This window comes from Scomber scombrus, chromosome 7, assembly GCF_963691925.1.
Source record: "Scomber scombrus chromosome 7, fScoSco1.1, whole genome shotgun sequence".
NCBI lineage: Eukaryota > Metazoa > Chordata > Actinopteri > Scombriformes > Scombridae > Scomber > Scomber scombrus.
In genome coordinates, this window is record NC_084976.1 from 928,734 (window position 1) to 940,387 (window position 11,654).

The 11,654-nt window shown below is 38.5% G+C and overlaps 1 protein-coding gene across 1 annotated transcript; it reads left to right on the plus strand.

The window, feature by feature from the left end:
• The first annotated feature begins 913 nt into the window (after nucleotides 1-913).
• LOC133983718 (alpha-N-acetylgalactosaminidase-like) lies at nucleotides 914-9,663 on the plus strand. The gene is made up of 9 exons (XM_062422890.1): nucleotides 914-1,002; nucleotides 1,558-1,717; nucleotides 2,279-2,419; nucleotides 5,742-5,953; nucleotides 6,070-6,164; nucleotides 6,709-6,870; nucleotides 7,822-8,019; nucleotides 8,150-8,290; nucleotides 8,681-9,663. The coding sequence occupies exons 2-9, from the start codon at nucleotides 1,560-1,562 to the stop codon at nucleotides 8,852-8,854; spliced, it is 1,281 nt and encodes a 426-aa protein (XP_062278874.1). The 5' UTR covers nucleotides 914-1,002; nucleotides 1,558-1,559; the 3' UTR covers nucleotides 8,855-9,663.
• The last annotated feature ends 1,991 nt before the right edge of the window (nucleotides 9,664-11,654 follow it).

Below are 11,654 nucleotides of genomic sequence, written 5' to 3' on the forward strand. Positions count from 1 at the left end.
CTTTTAATATTTGGAAATCATTTCTAGTGTTTCTACATCTGTTAAATTAGAAAAGATGATGTGTGTAAAATGCGCAATGATATGGGAACTACAATATTCAGGCAATACAGAACTGAGGTAAACTACATGAAAGAATACATTTGCTTTACAGTATGTTGTTCTGTTGTATGGTTAGATGGTTACTCTCCTTTATGTTTCGCCTCATTGCATATGACTTTTTTGCGGTGCGTAAAGCATACTTATGTCCGCGCGTGCGCCTCATCGTTTCCTCTCATATCATAGGCTACAGCTGTGTACAGTCACGGCGCTGATTTCTGTCGCTCGTAATTAACAACTCCTCTTTCACATGAACGCGCTTGTAGCTGGATAGGAAAACCCAGGGTTGACTGAGAGAGTTGATAACTCGTTTCGTAGTACAGATAATCCAGATGTCCAATGTTTGGTTTAGTGAAGCCGTGTAACTGAAAGATACCCTGGGTATGTTGAACTTGCTTCGTAGTACAGGCTTCTGATGAACAACCTCAAAGAATAAACAGTGCTTTAATGATGAGTTTATAGCTACATTTATATTATTCATGTCTCATATAAAAAAACATGTGGCTGACAACTCAGTTTGATTTTCCTTCTGTTTGGCCTGTTGCACTATATCATTTCCATTCATGACAACAGCAACACTACAAACAAGTGAATGAAAACAATTTCTGATGAAAACAACAACAGTAATATTAAATACATGTAGAAACACAAGAGTGAAACTAAAAAAAATATAGAAATGTAAACAATTTTGCAATACAGCATATTACCTCTACACTGTGTTTCTGCGTTTCTGCCTCTTCAACCTGTTTCCTGATCATGTGACACAGAGCAGTCACATGACTCTTAGTTTATTTTACCAGGAAGAGAAACACTTGCTGCTCAGTGGACAATCCAGGAAGAGGAGACAGCAGTCTTATTATTGAAGCAGAGCTAAGTGATCTGCAAACTGACGCTGCAGGTAAACAGGTGAGAGACTGTTAGTTTTCTCTTTTTCAGTAATGTTTAGAGACAATCTTGAATAGACATTGTCACAGTGTTACTGCAGTGTGTCAGTCATGTTTTTTTCTCTTTATACAATTTTATATTCCTGTCATTGTTTTAATGTTAATTTAATGTTAACATACATATCTTTAACTTAGTTTAAGTTAAACGTATCTTTAATTAAATAAAGTCATTTTATTGCTTTTTTATATTAATGGGTTTAGATTTTGTTGATTGATCCACTTAACTCATCAAACTGCAAATCCCAGCATGCCTTATGTTTGGGTTACAATGTTGCCTCTTTCTTCTTATCTGAGGAAAGTTACATGATAGAAGCTTGTTATGGTTCTTTTCATACATCTGTCCTATGATCATATGTTGTATCTTATTCAAAGTATGAAGTATGAAGACAAGTATCCAGAATACATGTTAAAATCTTATGACTAATGAGTAAATCTTTAGCCACCTTGACAAGACTAAAAGTATGTCTGTATGCTTGCATATGTGTGAAATCTTTCATTTCCATGTTTCTCATGGTAGAAATGGGGCCCTTACCAGTAAGTCAACTCCTGCTGGCCCTGATCTCACTGACTGTGGCACTGGATAACGGTTTGCTGAAGACTCCACCCATGGGATGGATGGCCTGGGAACGCTTCCGCTGTGATATTAACTGTATAGATGATCCAAAGAACTGCATCAGGTATGAGCAGTTGGGGGATTTCTCTGCACTGAAAATTCTGCAAAGATTCTGAAGCCTTAATCACTAACAATATGGGTGACTGAGGTAGACACCAACATCCAGGCAGAGTGTATCAGGAACAATGAATTGTGCTTTCTGTCAAAGCACATACACATGTCACCTGAGCCAGGTTACACTGTAAGCATCAATAAGGAACAAAGTTTTGAAAGCACTAAGGTTTCTGTCTATAGTCTTGTTGTTATAAGAAATGAATGATTTACCCTTAATAAAGGAGACTGGATTCAAAATATCAAAGTTTGAGTTGAATTTATTTAGCCTCCCATAACTGACAGATATTTTCAAGGACAGCATCAGTTGGCATACATATTCCCTTAATCAGTAGACAAACAGAAGTTCAAAAAGTGACTCCTCCATCTCACATAGAGTTGAACCGTTGAGACAGAAAGTATTCAAACAGTTATTTAAAACAGGAACACACACACATTGTATGAATTGAAACATCTGAAGTACAGTATAATTCTAATTTTTATAACACTTGTCTCCTGTGGATCCTGTCCATAGTGAGAGTCTGTTCAGAGACATGGCAGACCGGCTGGTTGAGGACGGCTGGAAGGAGCTGGGCTATGAATATGTAATCATAGATGACTGCTGGATGTCCAGGCTGAGAGATGAGCAGGGGAGGCTGCAGCCTGAATCTTTTAGGTGGGTCTACTTTTCTTACTTTGCAGATTCAGCACGTCTGTGTTCTGCCAACTTCCTTTACTGTAAATCATTTGCTTTGAAGCCACCAGAGCAGAGCACATACTTTCAGGTTAGATATTTCAAATGATTCTGATGACATCCCTTGGGTGGATTGACACGTGGGCCTGGATGTGCACAGGCCCACCCAGATTGACAGGTGGCCCACCCACCCAGATTTATGAAAAAGATAACATGAATGAATGAATGAATGAATGATTGATTTAATAAAACCTCAGTAAGGATATACCTTAAAAACTGGTGAATAGGACACACCAGTGCATAAGACACACCCCACTTTTAAATTAAGGTTTTGTATCTGGTTATGATCATAGGTCTGTGTGTCCACACTTAACGTCCTATAATAAGCGGTGTCAGGAACGCGTGTTGAAAATAGATAGACTATTGATGACCCATTAATGTTGTAGGTTGTATTGAAAAATAAAAAATAAAACCAGGCAGGTTCACTAACAGGTGCTGATTCAGTGTGTTGATCAGAAGTATTTCAAACAGTGGTTCTGAGGCCTGTAGTACGAAGCTGGATTAACATACCCTGGATATCTCTCCGTTACCTGGGTTGACTTACCCAGACATTCACAATCCTGATAAACGGTACTACGAAGCTGGTTATCAACTCGGTAATTCAACCCAGGGTTTTCCTCTTGATCAGTGCGCGTTCACATAAAGGGTTAAAAGGTGTTTGCAGCGTCTGACCAATCACAAACATGGATAAACCCTGCAGAGCAGCCTACTTTACCATGGAGGAGCAGACAATTATTCTTCATAAATATGAACAATTCAAACACATCATCAGGCCAAAAGCAACACTGTTGCCGCAGCAACAGGAAGGAATGCTGGCAGAACATTGCCCACTCTGTTAATGCATAACTTCGTGAGACAATATTAATTCATCGTACAATATAAACGGAGTCAGGACAGCACTCTGATCATTTAATTTCACTTTATTACAGCACAGACGGTTCAGGCAGAGCGCTTCCTCAGTGTCCTTCCTTTCGTTATGACATTAAGTTAGTTTAATATTCAACATTCATTTGACATTCAAAATACAAAACTATTATGAGCTTCAACCATTTGAGTGAATGATGTCGAACCAACTCCTATAACATACAGAATAATATCCCTCATGTGCCTCAAGGATTATTTTTTAAATATATATTTTGGTCAATTGAAAAATGTGAATAAAATTCTGTTTTTCTGCACTTTTGCAGCGATTACTCTCTAGATGTTCTTATTGAGACTTTTTGTGAGGTTTCCTGACACAAGTTCTGAAACTGGAGTGGTGGTAAGATTATTTATTTATTTTAATTGTTAAAAAACTGACGAAAAGATATATTTGAAAAATAATCCTTGAGGCACATGGGTGATATTATTCTGTATGTTATACAGTTGGTTTGACATCATTCACTCAAATGGTTGAAGCACATAATAGTTTTGTATTTTGAATGTCAAATGAATGTTGAATATTAAACTAACTTAATGTCTCTTGAAAATCTTTACCTTTATATTGTCCGATGAATTAATATTGTCTCACGAAGTTATGCATTAACAGAGTCGGCAATGTTCTGCCAGCATTCCTTCCTGTTGCTGCGGCAACAGTGTTGCTTTTGGCCTGGATGATGTGTTTGAATTGTTCATATTTATGTAGAATAATTGTCTGCTCCTCCATGGTAAAGTAGGCTGCTCTGCAGGGTTTCTCCATGTTTGTGATTGGTCAGACGCTGCAAACACCTTTAACCCTTTATGTGAACGCGAACTGATCAAGAGGAAAACCCTGGGTTGAATTACCGAGTTGATAACCAGCTTCGTAGTACCGTTTATCAGGATTGTGAATGTCTGAGTAAATCAACCCAGGTAACGGAGAGATATCCCGGGTATGTTAATCCAGTTTTGTAGTACAGGCCTCTGGATGGGCCTCTTTTATTAGAGAAACAAAAACGCACAACAGAGCAGCTAAAGAACAAACAATATACAGTAAAAAGCATACATTATGCCCTTATCAGCCAGTTGCTAAGCAATACAACTCTGAGGCTTAAAATACATTTCTTTTAACTATCCAAAGCCTCTTATAAATACTAACTGCAGTGGAAATTCTAACTTGTGCTTTTTGATTCAATTTAACAATTTTCCACGCTTTGCAATTCAATTACAGTGAAAACCAGTAACTGCTCCACTGTGCATTTTTCTTTCTTTAATAAAAGAGGCCTATTCAGATATTCCCATGCCTACCCAATAATGACGTTCTGTATCCGCCACTGCTGAAATCCTGAAGTACAGTTTTGCTTTGAAATTGTTCAGTAGACAGAATCTGCCATTAGGAGTTTGCACTGTGAGTTTTCATTCTTGGACGCATATGATAACTGTAAATGTGTAAATGCAACCACCAAACATCTGACTACACCACAGAAACTGGTCTCCAGCCTGACTTCCTGTCTTCTCGCACGTAGCCCAAAATGTCATCCTGTTGTCAAACTGACTTCTTACAATATCATAATAAGAAACTATTTAATCACCTTTTTGAAACACATTCTAGACCAATGTTGAAAAGATGTCAATGCATCTGTCTATATACATTAAGCACTGGTGTGGATAAGTGGCCACCTGCCTTAACAATACTGAATTTATCTGTCTGTGTGTTCAATGATTTCCAACAATTTTGGCTTTAAACTAACCCATATCTGCTTGTGGCCACCAGTTGTATATCATTTATGCTTTAGAACCAGGTCAGCCAGTGTGTTTTCTTTGTTTTATTTAAATATTATTTAGAGACCTTGAAGTAATAAGATTATCCAGTAATTTACGAAAACACCTGCAAAGATTAGACAATGAAAGTGACACGTGACAGCATGTGCTGACAAACTTGTTGGAAGACATTTGTGCATGCAGACACACACTATAGTATAAACAGACCCACATGCACGTCCTCTGTCGATGTCAATTTAGGAGTTTATCCCGCCTTCCAATCATCTAGCAGTATTTTTTTATTGTCTTTAGTTTGGCTTTTAGTTATTTCATAGCTAGTTAGCTAGCTACAAGAAGTTGTACAGAAAGGGTTCTTCCCCTTGTGCCGTTGTTGGTGAGGAGCAGTTACCTTTAGGAGTATTAATGCCATCTTCTAATGCTTACCCAGATTTGTGTCTTGTGCAGTAAAACCAAGATGAATATAATGTATATGGAGAAGTGTAAATGAAAGTTTACTGTCTGTATTATGGGGTCTTGTTTTAGTTTGTTCCTTACAATGAAAAAGTGTTTGCTTACTTTCCTCCAGGTTTCCAGGAGGTATTCCAAAACTTGCAAGGTATATCCATGACCGAGGACTGAAGCTGGGCATCTATGCAGACATGGGCAATTATACATGTATGGGCTATCCTGGCACCACACTGGATAACATTGAGATTGATGCCCAGACCTTTGCTAGCTGGGGGGTAGACTATCTGAAGTTTGATGGGTGTAACTCAAATCCTGTTGAACAAATGCTGGGTAAGAACATTTAGAACATGTTGTCATGTAGTCATATGTACAGAATAATATCAGTGAAAACTGGTTCATACAAGAAGCCACAAGAGATCATGGAGTGTTTTTCTTGTGCCACACAGGTTACCCTTTAATGTCCAAGGCTTTGAACGCTACAGGCAGGCCTATGGTCTACTCCTGTAGTTGGCCTGTCTATCAGGGAGGACTTCCACCTAATGTGAGAGTCGTCATTACATCAAACCAAGTTGGATAAAATTGTGCTGATATTCTGAAACAAGGCTGAATTAATGCGATCGCTACATTATAACAGGAACCTTTTTGCCACAAACTGATTTTATGTTGGTTTGTTTTTTAACTTGTTGTACAAGAAGAAGTCACTGACTCATACTCTTGCAGTGTGTGTACTTTACAAATGAAGGAGTAAGCCTACTGGTGATCATTAGAAGAGACTGACTATGCTTCGACAAGATAGCTTACTGTTAGTATATTGATGAAATTCAGGGTTTGTTGAAGATATGTTCACAGAGTCAGTTACTGCACCTTGACCCGTAGTTAGATAGCTGTCTTTCTGAAACCGAATACCCTGAGTTTCCATCATCTCAGGGTTAATATACTCACAGTTTTCATTAATCCTGCTTTCTGAAACAAGGCTGGTGTAATGTTTGTGTTATATGATGGTTTAGGTAATAATGAGTGGGACAGAACAGCTGAAAACAAGTATAATGTTATGATTATTATTTTAATTTCCCTGTTTCTACCAGGTGAACTACACTCTGCTGGGGGATATTTGTCACCTGTGGAGGAATTACGATGATATCCAGGACTCATGGGATAGTCTGCAAAGCATCATCGATTGGTTCTCCAACAACCAGGATGATCTGCAGCCAATCGCAGGACCTGGACGATGGAATGACCCTGATATGGTCTGATGGATTTGTCTTCATTATTGACCCTTTGCAACGTCACTCAGTTGAAATAAATCGTATACTATATTCATAGAAATAATCATAATCATTAGCTGTAACTGCTGTATCTCAGTGTGTCATCACCTTTAAGGTTTTCTCTACTGTATTTTTGTATTTAATTCATTTGGTTTTATGCTGCCCACTTGCTAAACTTTTATGCAGAAGTTATATGACACAGAGGTAGCTGCTCATGGGACAGAGTTTGGATAAGGTCAACCTACCCATATAACATAATCTGTGTCCATGTCCACATTGAGGTGACTAGATTTGACACTTTTTTTTCTGCTCTGTTCCACACATTTCACATGTAAAGATTTTGCCTTTTAAAAGTGCTGGACATATTTTTAACAACAGCTTGTGTTTCAGTGGAGATGAGGAGAACAAGAGATGATTGGGTGCTGTTTGGAAATCAGTAGTGGAAGAAGTATTCAGATCCTTTATTTCATTAAAGTACCAATACAACAATGTAAAAATTCTCCATTACAAGTAAAAGTCCTACATGACAAATTCTTCTTGAGTAAAAGTACTGCAGTATTATGAGCGATGTAGTATGCAGTATTACAGTAAAAGTACTGCAGTATTATGAGCGATGTAGTATGCAGTATTACAGTAAAAGTACTGCAGTATTATGAGTGATGTAGTATGCAGTATTACAGTAAAAGTACTGCAGTATTATGAGTGATGTAGTAGAAAGTAGCAACACATGAATATACTACAGTAAAATACAAGTATCTCAAAATTGCACTTAAGTACAGTAGTTGGATGAATGTTCTAAGTTACTTTCAACCAGTGCTTGCAGTAATGTCAGGGAGCCTCCTACTCTCTTCCCTCTTAGCTCTTTCTATCTATTCATTACCCACTTCTATGATGTCTCTTTGTGCCTCTCAAATACCTCTAATCTCTCTTCAGCTCATCATTGGAAACTTTGGTCTCAGTCTGGACCAGGCTCGCTCTCAGATGGCTATATGGGCTATAATGGCTTCACCTCTCATCATGTCTAATGACCTTCGTAACCTGGACAACAGCGCAGGGGCCATCCTGCAAAACAAAGTGGCCATCGGCATCAATCAGGACCCCTTGGGTATCCAGGGTAGACGCCTGCTGAAGGTGATGATTGTTATTTAGACATCATTTTATTTACTCTAAAACATTGTTGGCAGTGTGGTGGGAGGAGGGTTTGTGTTTGTAAAGATCAGATTAATATTTTCCTTTTTAAAATGTGTGTGTTGTTGAACAGGAGAAGAGTCAGATTGAGGTGTACTGGAGGCCTCTGGTTGGGTCAACCAGTGCCCTTGTCTTCCTGAGTCGACGGACAGACATGCCCTACCGCTACCACACCTCTCTGGCTAAACTCAACTATGATGCTGGCAACTATAGGGTTTGTACACCCTCTACATCTCCCACTGTGTTTTCATGTTTGTAATGAAATGATTAGAAGATATGAGAAAGCTTCGTTGACCCTGTTGTGTCAGCAGCTGATGGTAGATATCAGTTTGTCAGCAGGATCTCTGTGGTGAATGACATTTGAATTGAAACTGTGATGAGGTTCATGATATCAGTAGCTGAGATAGATGGCAGGATGTTAGAGGGATAACCCAAACAGATCGTTATTTTTAATTAGCTGTGACTGTTAGCCTGTAGTCACACTGGAATACAGTTTAAACAGATCCAACACTGCTTCTGATTTCATAACTCACATCTGAAAATTCAAAATGTGAATAACTTAGTCTTCTTCAGCCTTAAACCTGCTCTTTTATGTTCCTTTCAGGCCTATGATGTATTTGGTGGCTCCTTGGTGAAGGGGTTGAATGCCACAACAGAGCTGACACTGTCCATTAATCCATCAGGTGTTGTCATGTGGTACGTCTATCAAGAAACACAGTACAAAGAAGAGACTGAGACACTCCACAAAGCTAAACATGGTCACCATACTTTCTTATGAAGGGATTTTATAGAATATTTGAACAAGCCAGAGATTCTTTTACACTTATGTATGTTATCATGAAACCAAACATCAAATTGTTAGCTTGAGTTCTTTTAATTGTTATACAGTGCTTTTTTGTTTTCAAGGAACAAGATGTTTTTTATTGTTGTCATGTTTATGATGTTTGTCTCAGGAAATAATAGTTTTGCCTTCATATACATGATTGTAATGTCTGACAGAACAAATCCAAATTAAGATCCAAATCAATTCCAGCGTAAAGGACATCTTTGAATGTAACAGTGCTAATCAGAAATCCTCAAAAGGTAGAGTAAGAAGTGAAACAGTATGGAACTGTCTGTTTCATGCACTTTTTATATAATGTTTGTTAAATTCTATGTAGGCATAGTTGAGATTATTTAAATCTGGACTGTTAAAATTGACATATTCTTTTAGTAATGAGTATATACTGTTAAGGGGTTAAATTTGACAGCTGTAAAAACACCTTATACACATAAATGATATAAACATTCAGACTCTGTGATGTTACAGTGGCTCACCACTGATAGGCAGCACAGACTGAAAAGTACCCTCTGAGGTTTAGACTGCACCTCTCTTGAGACTGCTGGTCTGCTGCCTCCAACTACAGCTCAGAGTGATATTAGGTTTGGATTGTGTTGGGAAAGTTTGTTTAAGCTTTTTATCAGATAAAGTTTGATCTATAGTGTAGTTTCACAGGGCTGAATATGAGATGAATGTTATTGGTTTTAGTGGAAAATGAAACATATTTATTGATGTCGTCATGATAAATAAAAGTGTTACAACTTTCACCTGCAGTCTAATGCTTCCTTAGACTTTTTTCCACCCAGCGATTGCTTTTCACAGTGTACAGCCATGTGGTAATAGCACAGGATTATTAACATATACAACATTCATGCCAAAGAAACTTATGTCTGTCTGCGTCATTCATTTCCTCCCAGATTTCTATATATCAATATAATTTACACACATTACCCTGAAATGTTTCATACTTTAACTATTAAATCTCCATATGAACTGATGAGAGGTAACTGAATTCAACTTGGGTGCAGAAAAGTAAAGATGGAGTCAAAGGAACAATATTAGATTTGATGGGGAAGTAGTTTACTTGCATTGAGGATGGAAACTTTAGAGGTGGAATCTTTAAAGGTGATACAATACTTTTGGGATTGTTTGACTTGACATTACTAATAATTCTGATGATTTTCTACATTTTTCATCTTGTCAACAAATCTCATGTTTGGATTCAAACCAACAATGAACTCATCTACTAACAAGTATTGTGTGTGTATCCAAAGCCTGATTTTATTTCTCTGTCACATCAGTGAGTCACTGGGTGAGATGTTCCTTTTCCCCGAAGAACGTATTTACTTTAGTTTGTTCAGAAATGGCTCCAAATACTGACGACAGAGATCACATTTGAAGTCTATTGAGAATAGTTTTGTGTAAGGAAGAGGTCATCGCACACCTGTGAGGAGGTTGTTTGTTTTTTGACACCTCTCTGCTAGCTTGTAGCACTATGTAACTAACTTCTTCATTGATAAGTGTTTGTGATAAGTTATATAGTCATATTTAGTTTGATTTATCAGACTGTGTGGTTGGAAGAGCTGACATCACATAGAGAGGACAGTCCTGACTTATAATTAGCACCTGATGCAGCACATCTGGGAGCCTCCTGGAGAGAAACACGAGAGGTGTTGAGTTTTTCATGGAAGGGTGACTTGTTAGATTTGTTGTTTTCAATTATGTGACCATTTGAAACATTGAAACCTGAGGTGCTTTCATCAAGAGAAGAGCAGTCAAAAGAAGTCTACCAGCCAGACTGCTGATATACCATCAACCAGCCTTGTGGAATGACACTGCATTAGGAGGGCGATACATAGTCCAGAGTCCTGCAGCTACTGTACAGGTGAGTCACACCTTATCCTCCAGGTCATGGACTCAGGGAACTAATAGAAATATTCTTGCTATCGACTTTCTGTAGCCCTAAAGCTGCAATCCATTTCAAGTTGGAAGTCCATAGTTCCCAGTTGGTATTACTCACTTTCAATGTAAATGCATCCCAGTGCGTCTGCTCGGGAAAACATGGACACTTTCAGATTAGAACACTATGAAAGAGACAAGAGGAGTAGGATAGTAGCACATACTCACAAAGACTTATATCAAGTATAAGTCAACTGCATGAAGTAAAAACTGATGAAAAGATCATGTTGATTACTGTTCACAGTGTGTGAACCGCCATATCACTGTAATATCACACATGTTTCTGTTGGTGAACTCTGGCTAGATGGATCTTGCCCAAATTTCCAATTTATAATTCCTGGATAGCTGTTAACATACAACCACAACATACAGCTTTGGAGTTCTTCTGCCCCTTTCTGACCAAAAATTAATCAGATTTTAAAGCCAGTTTCTCTGAGCATACATGTGATGAGTCATGGAACACACTGGACTGATCAGATTTTATTGATGTGTAATTAAAAAGTTTAATATTGTGGTTTTATATTATTCACACCCTGGCTGCTGAGCAATGAATGCTGGATATGCTGTTCTGTGGCCCAGGCTGGCTCTGGGGACTTCCTCTGGCCCCAAACTCTGCTGAGCTGGAAGGAAGTGGTCCATGTCCACCCACGTCTTTCCCACGCAGCCCCCTTTTGGCCCGCCTTGGGTCAGTGTGGGTCAGCGCCCTTCTGCCAGCTGCCATCACTCACGGATGAATCCACAAAAGAAGACACCGACCATGCTGAGAGTCATACACGTGTCCTTTAGATGTATGTGCTCA